Source organism: Narcine bancroftii, chromosome 13 (assembly GCF_036971445.1).
Source record: "Narcine bancroftii isolate sNarBan1 chromosome 13, sNarBan1.hap1, whole genome shotgun sequence".
In the NCBI taxonomy this organism is placed as follows: domain Eukaryota; kingdom Metazoa; phylum Chordata; class Chondrichthyes; order Torpediniformes; family Narcinidae; genus Narcine; species Narcine bancroftii.
Window position 1 is genome coordinate 66,559,652 of NC_091481.1, and position 18,341 is coordinate 66,577,992.

The window sequence follows — 18,341 nt, forward strand, 5'->3', positions numbered from 1 at the left end:
ACGAATTGTTCCTGCTTTCTCAACTGCAGACCATGCAGATGCTAATTGAGCTTAGTTTGAAGATCAGAGCTGCCAATAAACACTGGTACTTCCTGCAATGTTTCCTGTTCCTTACACAAATCTTTTTTTTTTACAGAAATGCATTTTAAAACACTCCTTTCTCAATTATACTTCCACCACTTAATAAAGAAACTGAAAAAGACTTGCAAACACAACTGGTCAACTTCTGACTGTCACTATAAGATGACCAAATAGCTTTCTACGATCTGTCAAAATACAGGATATGTTGTTGCAGAGGGGAAAAAAAAAAGCCAGATATGACTCGTTTGTTATTCCATTTCAACTACTACCTCAAGCATATTAAACCAACTTTCTCACTAGACAGTAGAAGTCTGAAAATCTAGACTGCTCTGGGATTGGGTAGGTCAAGATTTTCGGATTTTCCGGATTCTCAGGCAGTAGTTTTAAAATTTAAATTAAAGGAGGAATAAAGAAGAGATGAACAGGTAAATTTTGCTAGTTTGTTGATTAGCAAATACAGCGTGCTTCATTTATCAAAACGAGCAGTTTTAAAGAAAAATAAAGTGGCCGCTTGTTGCCGCTGTACATCTGTGGCACTAATGCATGAACGCAAAAGTCCATTCAATTTTAAAAGTTTTTTGAAAAGTCTGGGTGGTCTTAATCTCTGGCATCCATATTTTTGGACTTCTACTGTATTGTTTATACTGCAAATGCGTGCTCATTACCACAACTTGCAAAACTAGGCACACAAGATAGTATGGATGCTAGAATCTGGAGCAATAAAAACCCAGGCTGCTAGAGAAACTCAGCAAGTCGAGCAGCATCCACGGAGGTTGGGGACAGTCAAAGTTTCAGGTTGAGACCCTGAATCAAGACAGGTGCTGGGTCACAATCTGAAACTGTGACTATTCCGTCACCTCCACAAATGCTGTCTGACCCGCTATTCCTCCAGGAGTTTGCTTTTTGCTCCACTTTGAGAAACATCTGTGCTCTCGATGTCATTTCTAATGAAATCCTTACACTCAGCCACTCCTCTGCCTTTGCACCCCAGAGTCCCTGAGGTGTGCGTGGAACTGTGGCTGGCTCACAGGGAGCTCATTATTCTTCATCACACCAAGCACCACCTTTGATGCCAATTTCCCCACTGCTCTCACTCGCACTTGGTCCATCTCAGAATCCTTCCTTTCCATTTCAAAGAATGAGGTAATGACCATAGCCACTGAAAAATACCCTGAAAACCCTGCACTGTGAGGAGATCCAACTGAGCTTTAAGTGGGTGCTAAGCCATATTTACCCCTGAAAAAAAAAAATTGGCTCTGAACCACTCCTCGTCAGTGTAATTTCCCCACCCAAATATGGTACTTTCAAATTCCAAAAGTACTTCAGAATGTTTCAGATTCTCTCTTGATTATGTGCTCCAATTTTTGACTTTTAAAAAAAAATGTAAATACAAGTCAAATTATATTTTAATATCCACTTTTAAATTTAAGATATACAGCACAGTAACAGGCCCTTCCGGCCCACGAGCTCGTGCCACCCAAATGCCCCAATTAACCAACAACCCCCGTATGTTTTGAAGGGTGGGAGGAAACTGGAGCACCCGGAGGAAACCTGGGAGAATGTACAAATTCCTTACAGACACCGCCAGATACTAGCAATGTGCTAACCGTGTCGCCTAATCATACGTTCACGTTCTTGGGGTGTTGCGTGCCCAAAGTCTTTTCAGATCAATGGATGCTCAGTCGGTTTATCAACATAAGTGCTGCTGGATGTCTGGGATCACATCAAACCGATCTGATGGTAACAGTTAAGAGAAAGTTCCTGCCACAGTGATCTTTCTGTGGGATCATCGAGAGCAGCTGCCCACAAACTGCAGTTTTGTGTGATTGCTGAAACCAATACAACTGAATATTCTTACCTTTAGGCTTGATGGTGCAAGTGTAACAGGAGGAATGAGTGGTAAAGCTTCAGTGCCATTTACATTTTTGCCATGATTGAGGGCAGGTTTCTTTTTGTCTGCAGAGAATGAAAAGAAGCAGAATTGACACCACAAAAGGAATTGGCAGAGGATTTCAAGACATGGATTAAATCTCGCTTACAGAAACTAGTCGAGTTGGCTCCCTCCAATTCTCATTTAGATCAGACTGCAGATCAAAGAGCGAGAATACAAATGGAAGACTCATGCACCCTGATGCACAAACATGGAACTTTACACACTTCCAATTACATCCAGTGTATTACAGCACTTAGGCTTTAATCCTCATCTTTATGCAAAGAGAAAATACAAGATATCTTATTATTAATTTAAACAATCGTAGTTTACCGGTTTCACATTCTGAGTCAGATTCGGAGGCTTCGTCAGTCTCTGAACTTGAACTGCTGGATTCTTCTTTCTTATGTTCATCCAGAGGCAACGAATCCAAGGTTTTACGCTCCTTTGACAGATCTTGCACCGAGATCTTCTCCCTACTGCTCATCCGGCATACCGAACTCCTAATTAAACAAAGAGGAAAGTCGCAGAAGGATCAAAACAAAACAACAAAAAATCCCTGTCAGTATTATGAATCCCACGAATCAAAATGAAACAATGCATAAAAATGTTTAATTTGAGATTAATATTTTGCTGCTCGCACAGAGGAAATATCATCTATCCAATCAGCTGGGTTTTTTTAAATAATAGGTATATGTATCAGACAGTACCTGCTATTATCATTAAATCAGGAATGATAGGTTCAGGTTTCACATACATGTCTGTAGGACAGATGCACTGTCAGGGCTACCGCCCTTTGGACAAGGTGCTAAACACAGTTCCTTTCCTCCCTCAGATGCATGCAAAGGATCCCTTAGTTGATGTTCCATTAATAGCAGGGGAATTCACATCCTATTCAACAATTTTCCCCTCAACCAATATTTCCAAGCAATGATATGATTATTTGTCCACCAATCCTTCCACAAGTTTGCTTCCTAAATGACAACAATGGCTATGCTTCAAAAGGATTTCATTTTGGCTATAAAATATTGGACAACTCCGAAAGTGACTTGATTGTTACCAGTGAAACACAAGGCTGCAAGTCTGGACTTAACGCTAGCTGCCAACGAAAATCTACACAATTTTGCTTTAAACTCTGCCACTTGCCAGGACCAGGACCCATGCTAACATGAATGCAATTTTCCCTGTTACACAGAATATAGTAGCACCATTATAATACCATAATAGTTGAATTTTGTGGACAGATTTTTAGGGTAAAATTTAGGGGGTCAACTGTTACCCAGATATTACTTCTGATTGCAGTAAGTACACAGGTCATTTGGGGCCTTGGGAGCATGGATGGGACAGGGTGTTAAGTCAAACCTTGGGGCTTCAGGAGCTACGATGGCGGGCAGCTGAGGCAAAGATCTGCAGTTGGGGCTTTGGAAGCTCCGATGGTCGGTGGGGGGGGGGGGGGGCGGCTGGGGCCAAGGCGAGAGTTGATCGATGCAACCGGGGCATCAGGAGCTTGAGTGGGGCCAAAAATAACATGGGGGGGGGGGGGGGGATCTCAACTTTTACACATTGACTATGACATCAAAAAACTCTAAGGATTGCCAAAGATACCAAACAGCGTTAGCTTTATTAAAATAGCATTCATGTTTACCAGGAACTATAATTGGACACCACTCAAAAGCAACCATAAAGGCTCAGTCACACAAAGGCTAATTGAACATTAACAAGGTTATTTACTCTGTTTCTTCATCCATTATTGCTTTGGGCTGTCATGTGCATTCACAACAGTTTGTCTCCAAAATAAATGCAGCAACTCAAGCTACAAGTTTGGAAGAAAAAATCAAATGCTTAGCCTGATAAAATGACCACCTTTTCAGTCAATGTACAATTTTTTTAAAACCCTGTTATCCGGAATTCAAGCAACTGGCAGTCTGAAGTGACTGGCCAAAAAAATTGTGGAAAATAAATAGATTTAAAAAATGGAAGTTTAAAATTGGTACACCTCGCCGTTAGTTCACCAATCATTTAACACGCAATCTCAAGCAACCACAAAATTCACTCATCCAACATCTACCAATGCCCATAGGTACCAGATACCGGGGGTTTTACAGTGCATAACATTTCAAATAAGTTCAAAAAAACACTAAACTTTAAATACTGTACTATTTTTGCTATTCTCACTACATTCCGAATTCACAAATTTAATTCTTGTCCTCTATTCTCCAACTTTCCTGGATCCTAATACTCCAGCCGAGCAAAAATTAAATCTAATCCTGTTCAACATTAGGCTTCAAAATTTGCTTGTAGCATTCTCATCTCCAACTTGGAAAGTGCCAGCTTTTGGTGAGGTAGTTTGATAGATCCCAGCCAGCCAAACTCATCCAGTGGAGGTTTGCAACAACAATTGCACTCATTCCTCCTGTTACCGGAATGCAGCATGCTGCCATGCAGGACTTGGGACTGATTAGGCATGAATCATGAAAAGTTGGTTTGCAGGTGCAGCAGGCAATGAAGAAGGCAAATGGAATGTTGGCATTCATTGCTAGAGGGACTGAATTTAGGAGCAGGGAGGTTATGAGGTACTGGCGAGACCATATCTGAAGCACTGCGTGCATTTCTGGCCTCCTTACTTAAGGTAGGGTGTACTGACTTTGGAGCTGGTGCAGAGGAGGTTCACCAGGTTGTTTTCAGAGGTGAGCCTTTGAGGAAAGATTGTGTTATCTGGGGCTGGACTTGCTGGAATTTAGAAGAATAAGAGGTGATCTTAGAGAAACATACAAAATTTAAAGGCAAAGATAGTGGTACACAAATAGTTTCCATTGGTGCGGGAGACTAGGACTAGGGGGGGGGGTCACAGCCTCAAGGGGGAGTAGATTTAGGATGGAGATGAGGAGTAACTGCTTTTTCCAGCGGGTGGTGAATCTGTGGAATTCACTGCCCATTGAAGCAGAGGAGGCGACCTCAGTAAATGGATAGATTTTTATAAGGTTAGGAAATTAAAGGATATGGAGAAAAGGCAGGAGATGAGGCTGTCATCAGATCAGGCGTGATGTCAATGAACAGCACCACAGGCTCGATGGGCCGGATGGCCGACTCCTGCTCCCGTTTCGTATGTTCTTAACAGGCTGGAGGAAAGGAGATGAAAGATCACCTTCATCTTATTTATGAGATAGTTTCCAACGCAAACTCACCCCGGCCCTTTCACCAACTGACAAGGAAACAAACCTTTCCACACAAATTGCTTAACCACCCGAGTCACTTTTGAAGTAATATTGTAGCTGACCTTCAAAAGCATCAGCCACACCCTTCAATTGGACTAATTTTATAATGTACAAACTGTTGATGACGGGAAAATGAGTCCAATTCAAGGCAAGTTACTGCCTGTACTGGAGAGCCCTCCATGCCACAATATATTAGCAAACCAAGCATAGGATCACCTCAAATAAGAATATTTTAAAAACTGTACCTGTCCTACTGTTAATCAAAACTGGCTTTCAGCAATATTTTACTTATCTTGTTTTTGGTTAGTGATTTGTTCAGATTGGAAAGCAAAAAGGTTCCTTCTGAAATATGCCCTTTAAAATAGTAGTCCAAGGATTAATTAAAGTAACAAATTACCAATTTTTAAACTGTAGCCTGGAGCTTTACGATTACACATTAGACTGTATCAAATTAGACTGTATCAAACTAGACTGTATCTTACTTCCTTGGTCTGGTTGACTGTTGCTGCTGTTGTGTAGTTGTTTCAATTACGGCACGCTTCATCTTTTCCTCTTTCTCAGTCCTCAGCTGTGTGAACACAAGAATATCGACTAAACATGCATCTGAAATTAGTCGCGATCCCAGCTCCCATCAAAAGGCTATATTGATCAGAAAAGCTCATCGTATTTTGTCCATAGATGCTTCCCAATCTTTCCTAGCTTGTCAAGTGCCATCCTGCACAGCTGCAGGGGTTGGCCTTGATGGGCATCAGTCCTAATCTTGGTCTCCTATTTCCGTGCAATTTTATTCCAACAGGACAGAAGTGGAAATGTGATGATACCCTCCGATTCCACCACTGCAAAGTAGACATTGACATTTTGTAGAAAATTTTAAATTAGAATTAAATTTAGATATACAGTACAGTAACAGGCCCTTCTAGCCCATGAGCTCATGCCCCTCCAATACACCCAATTAACCTACAACATTTTGGAGAATGGGAGAAAACTGGAGCACCTGGGGAAAACTCCATACACGTACAATGTACAAACTGCTGACAGACAGCACTGGATTCAAACCGGGGACACTGGTGCTGTAATAACGTTATATTAATCGTGCCGCCCAATGGTTGTTGGTTTCGAATAGTTAACCTCCTATTTCTCTGGTTGTTGAGGAGAAAGACCAAGCATAATTTTCAGATGAAACATTTTCAAGAGACTGGCAGACAGACAAAATAAAGTCCTCATTTAAAAAATGTCCCCATATTTATAAATGGGGAATCTGAGAGGATTTAATCAAAACTCTGATAATCCATATCTATTTGTTCAGAAATTTTGATGGCTCAGGATCCGGCTTTCTCATCAGTTTGGAGTGTAGGCTGGGAGTGCAGCCAGAGGAGCAGGCCAGGCACTGCAGGGGTCAGAAATGTAGGTAGGTTTACTGCTGCAGTGGTTGCATTTTTCAGCCCACGTGGACAAGAGGAAACACACAAGTTGGAACTCACTATGTCCTAGTTCCTAAACCCTTTAAACTCAACGGGTTTACTGAAAAATATTCACCATACTATGGTATTATCTCCATTTTCCAGAATTCAATCAACTGGAAACCCAAACAACTGGCCAAGAATTAATATATCAAGGAAATAAATGCATTTAAAAACAAAAAAACATTTAAAATTGTAAAAGTAAATGTTCTCCAATGCAACACACAACCCCTTGGTGAAGATGGGGCAAACATTCAGCCAGTTGAAGAACTTACCGCAGGGGCGACTCTCCCAAAGTGTCTCTTTGTCACTGCCTAATAAGAATCTTTATTTGTATTAGCTATATTAGTAAGGCTTTATCTGTAAACTTGTTGGGGGAGTGGGAGAAGAGAGGCGGGGGTTAATTATGAAAGCGGCACAGATAGTGTGGCAGTTAGCTCATAACTGTTTCAGTGCCAGCGACTGGGGGTCAAATTTAAATTTTGTAAGTTACGGGAATTACCTGATTAAAGTGAACTTTACATAATTAAATAATGATTTTTTTTTTCAAATTACTTTGCATTTTGCAGTCTTTTATAATATCACAGGGCCTTAAGGTGTGGCAGCAAACACCACCAGGAACTGCTTAAGGCAGGCTCCCTAGGCCAGGACACAACCATAGAGCATAATGCCACCCTTACCCAGATTTACCTTAACCTAAAAAAACCCCAAATAACCAAAGATTAATCTAACAGGGACATTAAGGCTTTACAGAAAGCTACACCAGACATTGCTTAAGGGAGACTCCCCAGTCTAGGTCACAATCACAGTTCACAGGGTTTTTTTTTTAAACCCAGATTTAACCCAATGATAACCACCCAAATAACCAAAAATTGATCCCACAGGGGGCTTAAGTCCATTCAGCTAACTTTGCCAGGGACTGATCAGGACAGACCCCCCATGCTAGGACACAATCAGGAATCACAGAGGCAACCTTAACCAGACTTCAACTTATCCTAAATACCCAACAACACAAAATCAATCCCACAAGGGCCTTAAGGCCTGACAGCAAACTCCACCAGGTACTGCTTAAGGCAAACTCCCTAGGCCAGGACACATCCAGAAGGGCATAAATGCATCCTACCCAGATCTAACCTTAACCAAAAAAAAACCCAAATAACCAAAAGCTAATCTCACAGGGACACTAAGGCCCTACAGTAAGCTATACCAGACACTGTTTAAGGCAGACTCCCCAGTCCAGGACACAATCTACAATCATATATCACAGGGGCATTTCCACTCAGACTGGGGCCCCAGAGAGGCCTTTCAAGAGAAGCTTGATTGACTTACTGCCTCTGGTGCTCCATTTGTGGCCTTCTCTACATCAGAGAGACTGGACGCAGATTGGGAGATTGGTTCGCGGAGCACCTTTGCTCTGTTTGCTCCAGTGACAGGGACATCCTAGTGGCCCACCACTTCATTTCTGCGACACACTCCCATACTGTTCATGGCCCTGTGTACTATCCCACCAAATCCATCCGTAACGCGGAGGAACACACCCGATTTTCTGTCTGGGCCCCTCTCCAGCCAGATGACATTTTTCCAGTTTCTCCTTTCCCCCCTCCCTTCCCTTCCCCCTGTCAGCTCTCCACCCCCCTCCCTCTCTATTCACCTAACCATCCCTCCTCCCCTTGCTTACTGCTGTCCCCTCCCTCCCTTCTCCACCTACTACCTCTGCCTTCCCCGCTTACCCTTTTGTTCAGACGCCTGCCGATATTTTTTTTTATACCTCGATGAAAGGCTCAAGCCTGAAATGTAGGTTATGTTTTTTTCTAGTCTTTACGATATAAAGTGCACTGTTTGACCTGCTGAATTTCTCAGCGTTGTGTTTTTACTTCAACCATGGGGTCTGCAGATTTTCATTTTTTTCTACTAAAGTCCTTACATAAAATAGCTTGTGAACACTTGAACAAATAGAGATTAGTCAAATTGATGTCTTACATCATTTTGTTTCTTCTGCAGGTCCTCAAGTAATCCCAAAATATCTTCATCTGCAACATCAAATGGCGTCTGACCCTACAATTTAAAAAAAAAGCATTTAATGTTCATAACGAATGACAAATTTGCGGCCTACCATAATCTCAGTGTCTTCTTGGCCACCCATTCATTTCTGACATTCAGCAGTGTGAAAATGATCAGTCGACAGGCTTTGGATAAATTGATATTTGCTTGCAGATACTTGAAGACACACTGTAACTTGCTATTATGTCTGGATGTTACTTTCTGCCAGCTGAAATTCAATTTCATCAACCTGGATTGAGCAGAATTTCAAGGAAGAGTGAAACATGCAGCAGGAACGTGCGCAGCCGGGTAATCAGGATCAAGACCAAACACCAAACTGGCTTCCAATGACAACTTTTCATTTTGAAAAGCAATGAATCGAGTGCAAGAAGAAGCCTCAAAATTTGACCAAGGTGAGGCGAGGAGAAACTGAACCAATGTAGTTAATCAAGTCCAGAATTCACAATTCTTTGATGTGGAATGTTTGAGCTTTGAGAGTTTTCAGCAAGTCCAAGATACTCAAAATCTCACAAATGAGTTCTGTGCAGGGCGTTTAGTCGTTGGACAGGAAGAGCAGCCTGTAGCCCTCTATCTCAACACCAGAATGACAGAAATCTACTTCCCTCCCCCCCCCAAACAAAAATTTCCACCCTCCAAGTGCATCAGCTGGATGTGCCCCAATTCCATCTGCTTAGTTGTAGACCTCTTGGTCCTGGGATCACAAACCAATCAGAAAACCAAGTGAGCATTTCAGTAGTTTCATTACTAAAGCAGCCAAGTCAAACTTTGATGACTTTTACAGGCTGGTGGCAAATTCTGATTAGTCCAAGGTTATATTGCAAGTAAATGATAGGACTACAAGCAATCCTGAATCAATGGAGATCTGCAAGCAACAAATATTCCCTCACACCAAGTTCATTTTAAAATGTAAAGTTAAAAGCCTCTAAACTTGGATACCTAAAAACAGATGGCTCCGTGTAAAATAATCTATGCACACCCAACATCTCTTGTACCCCAGAGACATTCAGCATGACAACAGGCCCTTCTGGCCCACGAGCCCGTGCCACCCAAATACACTCAACTGACTTACACCCTTGGTACATTTTGAACAGTAGGAGGAAACCAGAGCACCTGGAGGAAACTCATGCAGACATGGGGAGAATGTACAAACTTCTTACAGACAGTGCCGGATTCTAACCCAAATCGCTGGCACTGTAACAGTGTCGTTCTAACCATTACTCTAACTGCACCACCCTACGCTAACCATACCCCCATAGAAAATGGCTATGGATACTTCCAAGTACCCAGGCACTGAAGGTGATGGATTAAATTGAATTCAAACCCAATGAAGCAATGTATAAGAGATACTTCTGAAGATCATACTTTAAAAAATGGCTTCTTTTAGGTAAAAATTCAATATGATAAGCTACAGTTGAAAAAAAAATTAAAATAACCCAGTTGTATATGTAAATGTACCGAATTATTTAGTGCTTCCATGTCACAGAAATGCTCCACGAGAAGCTTGCAAGAATCCTCCATTCCCCAGTGTGCAGCAGCATGTAGTGGGGTCCAGCCATCCTTGTCCTGTGCAACGACACTGAACCCTGCCTGAAGGAGTAACCTGCAAGTCAATTCCATTGGTTAATAAGGAAAGTATGGCAAATCAATTCCACTGGCTAACAAAAAAAAAATCATGAGTGGCTATTCCAAACTTTTTCCAAGAAGACAGTGAGGAAAGAACAATGTTCTTCAGTCATTAAATGGAGCATCAGAGAAGGCACCGGGTCGGCTACTGGACTGTCCAAATTCAAAGGCTTAACACTGTTTTATTCCCCCTCTTCTTTAGCTCTAGCATCTCCCTGCATCTGCTATTAAAACAATTTAAAACAGGATCTATAGTGGAAGTCCAAAAATCCAAGCCGCTTGGGGATTGGGTCCATACGGATTTTCTGAATTCTCGGGAAGTACTTTTAAAATACAAATTTAAGTAGAAATCAGAGATGAACAGTAAATTTTGATAGTTTTTCCATTAGAGCAAATGCTGTATGCATCATTTATCAAAACAAGTAGTTTTGAAGAATATAAAGTCAATGCTTGATAAAAATGTAAACACTTTTTGTCTCTAAAAATGTAATGCTTGAAATTATACTTCAAAATGAACATTGTAAAAGAAAAATACAGTACACAAATGAATTTCTTTGTGATAAGATTACCTGTATTAAGCATGGTTGTTTGTTGCTGCTATGATCTGAGGTGTTTACACACACGCCTGCTAAATTTAAAAAGTTTGAGAGTCCGGATTATCAGATGGTCCATAATTCTGGACTTTTATTGAACCAGGAAAAATGTCCTGCTCCTGAAGCAGCTCATGTCTCATTAAAGGGGAGTTCCAGCACAAGTGTCTGCTTTACAAAACTAGAGCATTCCTATGAAACCTTCCATAAGCTGAAATGGCTTAAAGCAAAGATCACTGATTTCCAGGGGAAGAATTTTTGATCATTCCCGGACCCATAAAATAACCGACCAACTCATACTAAATAACACGAAAAAACCCAAAATAACACCAACATTTATTAAAAGCAGGAATGATCTGATAAATTTACAGCTTAGAAAGTGGAAATACAGTATAGTCATGCTGAACCTTCAGAGGTTGGGGTGATGGGAGGTACAGGAGACTGGGATGGCTCACTGTTTTGTAAAAGTCCTTTCATAAAAGCAAACACAGGTTTGTAAAAGTGAATTTGCGTAAAGCGAGTATTCGTGAAGCAGAGTATACTGGTATTGCCAACTGTGACAAAGTATGGCAAACTGCCCCAAATCTTGCAAAGTCTGCTAGAAAGGATTGATACACTTAATGCATAAAGTGATCCTGCAGTTTTCATTCACAAAGTTGCTTTTGGCAAAAATAATCAGAAAATTCATTTAATACAGAAAGGTAGGAACCACAAGGCATTCTCTCTAACTTTTTCCATACCAAAGAGCATGGAGGACAGCACGTACCCCTGCTATTGAATGAGCTGGCTGTATGTTGTGCACAACATACGGGATGGATGGGAATTTTACTTGCCTCATCACCTCCATGTAGCCTTTGGCTGCAGCGACGTGGAGAGCATTAGCACCAGTTTTTGGGTGAGACAAGTCTTCGATCTTGTTACTATTGAGCCACTGCCTGGCATGCTGCAGCATCAGGTCCTCCTCCTCATGTCTTGCAGATTCCACATCAATCCCTGGCGAAACAGGAACAGGCACTTTCTGTACAAGGAGGTTTAATATAGCAGAACCACATTATATTGTCCCAGAATTCTCAATCAAAGAAACACATTTCCAACTAATCAAAATCAGCAAAGAGCAAACGTCTTAAAACATAATCATGGGGCATTTCCAACACAAAAATAGCAGCTGCTCCAAAAGAAAAATTGCAACTCAGATTGGAGGTATGTGACCAGTGTTGTGCTGCAGGGGACAGCACTGGGGCCCGCTGTTATTTGTCGTCTTTATTAACAACTGGATGACAATGTAGTTCTCGTGGTTAGTAAGTAATGTAAATGACACCAAAGTCTTTTGTATGGTAGATAGTATGAAAATAGAGATTATCTATGATTTCAACAGGATCGAGACCAGCAGTTCTCAACCAGTGGGCCACGGCACATTTCGGTGGCCTAAGAATGAAAAAGGTTGAGAACCAGATGCACTGGGAAAATGGGCCAAGTTATGGCGGATGGAATTTAATATGGATAAGTGTGAGGTGTGGAACTTTGGGAAGTTAACCAGGGCAGGAATCACATGGTGAATGGTAGGATCCTGGAGTGTTGTAGAGCGCAGAGACACGAGCATAGAGGTACATAACGCCAGGAAAGCAGCAATGCAAGTAGACAGCATTTGGTGTGTTTGCCTTCATTGGTCAGGGCATTGAGTACAGGAGCTGGTGGATAATTTTTACACTAATTACAAGAAGGTGGTGAGACCACCTTTGGAGTATTGTGTCCAGTTTTGCTCACCCAGCCACAAAACATAATTACAGCTGGAAAAAATGCAGAGGAGGCTCATGAGAGTGTTACCAGGCTTGAATGAGAAGGAGAGGATGGAACTTCTCTGCTGGAGTGCAAGAGGCCAAGAATGACCATTTAGAGGTTTATAAAATCATGAGGGATATAGACAAGGTAGACAGTCAAAGCCTTTAATTCCCCCATAATCCCGCCCCCCTCCCCAGCAGAGGAATCTAAAGCTGGACATAAAATAAGAGGGGTAGTTTTAAAAGGGACCCAAAGGATATCTTCATACAGCTGTCAAAGTAAGTGGTAAATACAGGGACAATTGTGATACTCAAAATACATTTAAACAAGTACCTGAATAAGAGAGAATGTAGAGGGATATGGGTCAAATGCAAGCAAATGGATGCAGCATGGCCAAAATGGACAATTTGGGCCAATGGCCTGTTTTAGGGCAAGGAACTCTGACCCTATGATTCTATCTCCAGCACTTTCTCACAGACAGTAGACACTGCTCTTCACTAAGAAGTCAATCCTCAGGACCACAAGAGAAGGAGGATGACTAGAGCCTTCCTCCCCCCCCACCCCCCCCACCCCCACCAATTAACCTAATCTCCCTGGATCATTGTCTGACAAGGGCGCGCAAAGTCATTGAGGACCTCTTCCACACCATGCACAGCATCTTTCAGCTGCTCCCATGAGTATCAGAGCCAGAACCACCAGTCTGAGAAAAAGCTTCTTCCCACGGACAGCGAGAACGCTGAACGACCAAAGGGACCACTCACACTAACCATCTGAGACTCTCATATTCAAAAAACAATATTTAGTTATTTATTTCTATATTTGAATACTTGTCCTGCATATGTATTGCTTGTCTGTATGTGTGTTATGTCTGGTTGTGTGTCTGCGTGTTTTGCGGATCAGAGAACGCTGTATCATTGGGTTGACTTGTGCAATCAGAAGGCAATAAATTTGATTTGACTACAGTTTGTTAATGTTAATCTCAATGATGGTTGTTGGCCAGGCTGCAGGAAGAATTGCCCTACTCTCCAAAATGGTCCCAAATGATCTTACAGATGCCATTTGAAAGAGTGGATAGGGATTTATTTCAAAACCTCCTGCTCAGGATGATACCCTCAGAATGCAGTACACCTTCGAGGACCATCAACCTAGATAGCTACGCTCAAGCCTCTGGTTGGACTTAACCCAAAGCCATCCAAATCGAGAGATGAACCTTTACTGACACAATGCATCAGCAATTTACACACTGCCGTCTCAGCTATGATATTTTTTATTTCTATTTATTTATTTATTTATTTTCTCTTTTTTTTTAAAGCGCGAACGCAGTCCCCCACTACCACAAATTTTGCAGCCGAGTATCCCACATTTGGGGACATCGCAGGCGTCAGCACACCCGAAGTGCAATGGGATAGCCTCGTCCTGGGAGATCGGCCATCATGACCACCTATTCTCCCCTGCCAGGTAAGTATATCGTCTCAGCTATGATAGCCTAGCTCTTGAACGTACCCTGCTTTGTAATCTCAGCCTGCAACAGGTTTTCCATATAGTCCTCCTCTGCAAGATCAATTGGCAACTGACCATCACTGTTCACAGCAGCAATGTTGGCACCATGGTTGATTAAACATCTGCAAAGTATTAAAAGAATTAGAAACAGCGTGGCTTCAATTGGAAATAAATCATTATTGAGAAACAAAGATAATGGAGATGCTGGATATAGTCAAGATTTCAAACAGAAGCCAAAACAATGTAAAAGAAGCAAGGATTAGAATTTAACATCTGTGCAATTTACGTCACCCAAAATGGACACAATGGGAGGCAGGTAAAGAGAAAGCACGGTTGAATAATTCCCCCTCTTCATCTTGTCATTGTGTCTGCTTCACAGAATAGTTAGCTGGCCACAACCTCTTCAGTTGTGCCTAGTCTGCACCATCCGGCTCTCTACCCTCTTCCACTACTAAATCTCCTCTTGAACTTGAAGCAGTTTCCCCATTTCATTCCAGGAGCATCAGTGATAATAATGGCACTCTGCAAACCATCTGAAAGCAACTTAATTTCACCATTTAAAAAAAAAGATTGATCAGAGCATAAAATGCAGAAACAAAATAGATTTACTATCATCTCCTTCCTGGTCTTATTATTGGCATGTTTTACAGAAATACAATGAATAAAAGTTTAAACATTTATAGGTATTAAGCCACAAGTTGCTGAGAAGGGGTGTAAAATACTATAATGCAAGGAGTTTGTACTTTCTCCCCATGTCTGCATGGGTTTTCTCCAAGGGCTCTGGTTTCCTTCCACCCTTCAAAACGTATGGGTGTCGCAGGTCAATTGGGCAACACAGGCCCGTGGCCCAAAAAGGCCTATTACCTACCGTGCTGTATGTCTAAATTGAAATGCAACATTTAGGCCCGACTGAGATCACCAATTGCTGCTTGAGGCCACGTGCTTGCATCAGACAAAGCTCTGCTTCCCAAACAGTAATTTAAAAGTGGAAAAGTACTGAAAAAACACTATGCATTTACAATCCTTCATTCAGAGGTACTTGCTGCTCAGAACAGCTTGCATTAATACCAAATATCTTTCATATTCCTTTCAGCAGATCCCAAAACATTTAATAGCCATAAAAGTCTGTATTTTTGGATATATTGCAACGTTTGCAACCAGCAGGAATGTCGCGATAAACTGCATTTGACCTGCAAGTTAAAGGGAAGCAGATGGAGGGATAAATAGAAGCTAGAAATTAAGGAAATCTCTTAAAGCTACTCTTCGAAATAGAGCTGTGGATCTTTTTACATTCTCCTGAGTAGGGAGATTTGATCTCAACTTAACATTTAATCAGAAAGGTGTTAAACTAAAACATGTGATGGCATCACTCCCACTGTACTGCACAGAACTTCGTGTTTCCACTTTAAATTGTTACCATCGGTAGCGTATGTAGTAAGGCATTTCAAGGAGTGCTGTCCAGCAACACGAGAACAGATGATCAGAAGCAATTTGCTTGTCACAATCTTTAGTCATGATCAACAACAATGTTGTCATAATCTATATTACATGAAAATTCTAGACATATAGCACAGTAGCAGGCCCTTCCAGCCCACAAACACATGCCGCCCAAATACATCAATCAACTTACAAACCCCATACGTTTTTGGAGAGAGGGAGGAGACTGGAGCACTTGGAAGAAACCCACACAGACCTGAGAATGCACAAACTCCAGACAGTGCCAGATTCGAACCCGGGTTGCTGGCACCATAATAAGCGTTGCGCTGACCGCTACACTAACCATGCCGATCAAATAAATAATATAATGACCTCAAAGGAAAAAAAAATAATTTGAGCTCAAAACATTCCACAAAGTTCTTAATTTGCTGGTGGAAAATGTACAACCTTCAGCTATATCTGAATCTATATACACACACGCATATATAACATATGCAGATATCACAGGACAAAAAGCTGCTTCAGGCATTGCCTCAAGACTGCAGTGTTGATTTCCTACTTGCACCAAGAAAACTTTTCGCAATTCATATAAACACAGTAGCATTTCACCCCCAGCATTTGAACTAAAATAAAAGCAGACTGCACTCACGAAACTTCTCGCCATACGTCACCCAACAGGAAACAAAGATGTTAGTCACAGATAAAAGGGATCCAGAGGATTGAATCATACAGTTATGTACCCTTGTACTTGGAGCAAAAGTCTTTTACACCTGACAATTGCCAAGTCCTCTCCGAAGTCTGTCTGAGCAGAAAACTTACTCAACGATTTCAGAGTATCCGCAAGATACAGCCACATGGAGCGGTGTCCACCCCTCATTATCCGACTGGTCAACATTGGCGTTCTGTGCCAGCAGGAACTCCACCATTTCCAAGTTTTCATCAATGCACGCCTGGAAAAGAAAACATGCTGGCTCAGATGCATCACTGTGTTTACCCATTCCACCCAAGCTTTCCGCAACTTTCTCCAGTGGGCATCAATTTAGGCAGAGGTGATTTTGTGGACCTTGAACTTTCAGTAGCTGGCCTCCTTCAGAAAACTACATCCAGGTCCAGAGTGTTGTGCCATTTATTTGAATCCTTAAAAAAAATTGCCTAATACCTTTGAATTTATTTCTTTTTTTGAATATTTTATTGATTTTTTTTTACTCAAAGTAATTTCAACAATCATAATCCCCCCTCCATTGCCCCGAAACACATAGCCATACCGATTATACATTATACAAATACGTGGTGTTCAGAGCCCCCACCGAAGACCTAAAAAAAAGAAACAACCTAATTAATTAATTAACCCAAGGGGGGGGGGGGGGGGGAAAGGAAAATACACAAGTTGCCTGTGCCATGTTCTATTTTCCTCACTCTAATCCTTTCTCTATTAAGACAGGTTTTTAATTATATCCATACTTCACAGGGAGTGGGAGCTAGTCAATCTACATACCCATGTACTTCAGGTATGGCTGCCACATTTTAACGAATGTGTCATGTTTCTTCCCCCCCCACCCCCCCCCTTAGATTGTAAGTGATTTTCTCCGGGGAATGCAATTCTCCATTTCCACATTCCATCGTGTGGTTATTCAATTGGGAGTTGGACTTCCACGTATCTGTTATACACTTCATAGCTACCACCAAAGCAACCTTCACGAATTTAATTGGATATTTGGACAGTCAAAAACTCACATTTCCAATTTCTCCCTAATATCTCCAGATCTTGTGGAAAATCCACTTTTGTAATTTTATTTTGAAAATGCCCCCCAGTTCTTCCCAGAAAGGTCTCCCCTTTGTACATAGCCAGGTGGAGTAGACAAAGGTTCCAACCTCCACACCAGATTTAAAGCACATTTCTGACATTTCCAGCTTTGATTTATGTAATTTTTGTGGTGTGAGGTACAGCTGGTGCAAAAACCTATATTGCAACATCCTGTATCTGGTGTTAATGACTCCAGTCACACTGTCCAGACACAGGTCCTGCCATCACTCTTCACTGATAGTTGTGCGCGTCCGACTCCAATCTCTCCCTTGACCTGTGTAAGCCTGGCTCTGGCCCTCACTTTGGAATATGTAATACATTCGAGAAATAAATTTACACACATTCCCCTGTTGAATTAGAATCTCTACACTAGACCTAGGTAGGGTCATAGATGGTCCTAATTTTTCACTTTAAAAAAAAGATCTTATTTGCAGATATCAGAAGAATGTTCTGTAGAAAGACCGTATTTGTTTCTCAACTATTCGAATGACACAAGCTGCCTTTGTTTGTAACAGTCCTCGATACACCTGATCCCCTTCTGGTACCAGGTGTCCAGGATCTTATTACCCAGAGTCAAGGGTATCAACTTCTTCTGGGTCAAAGGCGTTTTAGGAGATATCCCCATCTTCCATCCAATAGACTGATTTATTTTTTTGCCACATTTGAAGAATATGCTTTAGTATAGGGTTATCTGTTTCCTTTAAAGTTAACTGATGTCCTATTTGTATATAAATTCTCCCACCATCTTTTCACCTATTGCATATAGTCCAATTTGTGCCCAGGAGGTGGGGGAGGTAGTCCCCCCCCCCCACCACCTCAAAAAGTGAGGCAATAAACCTTGCCTGGCCCACTAATATTTTT

The 18,341-nt window shown here is 41.6% G+C and overlaps 1 protein-coding gene and 1 non-coding gene across 3 annotated transcripts in view; both read right to left on the reverse strand.

Moving 5' to 3' along the window:
* The window catches only part of LOC138747956 (protein phosphatase 1 regulatory subunit 12C-like), a 69,950-nt gene that overhangs the window by 43,377 nt on the left and 8,232 nt on the right, over positions 1 to 18,341 (reverse strand). For both annotated transcript variants that reach the window (XM_069907615.1, XM_069907614.1), the window contains exons 2-9: positions 16,496 to 16,626; positions 14,243 to 14,361; positions 11,794 to 11,953; positions 10,203 to 10,347; positions 8,667 to 8,741; positions 5,709 to 5,794; positions 2,345 to 2,514; positions 1,940 to 2,037 (exon numbers count right to left, since the gene is read on the reverse strand). In XM_069907615.1, coding sequence (XP_069763716.1) covers positions 1,940 to 2,037; positions 2,345 to 2,514; positions 5,709 to 5,794; positions 8,667 to 8,741; positions 10,203 to 10,347; positions 11,794 to 11,953; positions 14,243 to 14,361; positions 16,496 to 16,626 — 984 coding nt within the window. The remainder of the gene's footprint in view (positions 1 to 1,939; positions 2,038 to 2,344; positions 2,515 to 5,708; positions 5,795 to 8,666; positions 8,742 to 10,202; positions 10,348 to 11,793; positions 11,954 to 14,242; positions 14,362 to 16,495; positions 16,627 to 18,341) is intronic.
* Positions 14,047 to 14,205, reverse strand: LOC138749070 (U1 spliceosomal RNA). The gene has a single exon (XR_011348392.1). It is a non-coding gene; the product is annotated as a U1 spliceosomal RNA (small nuclear RNA).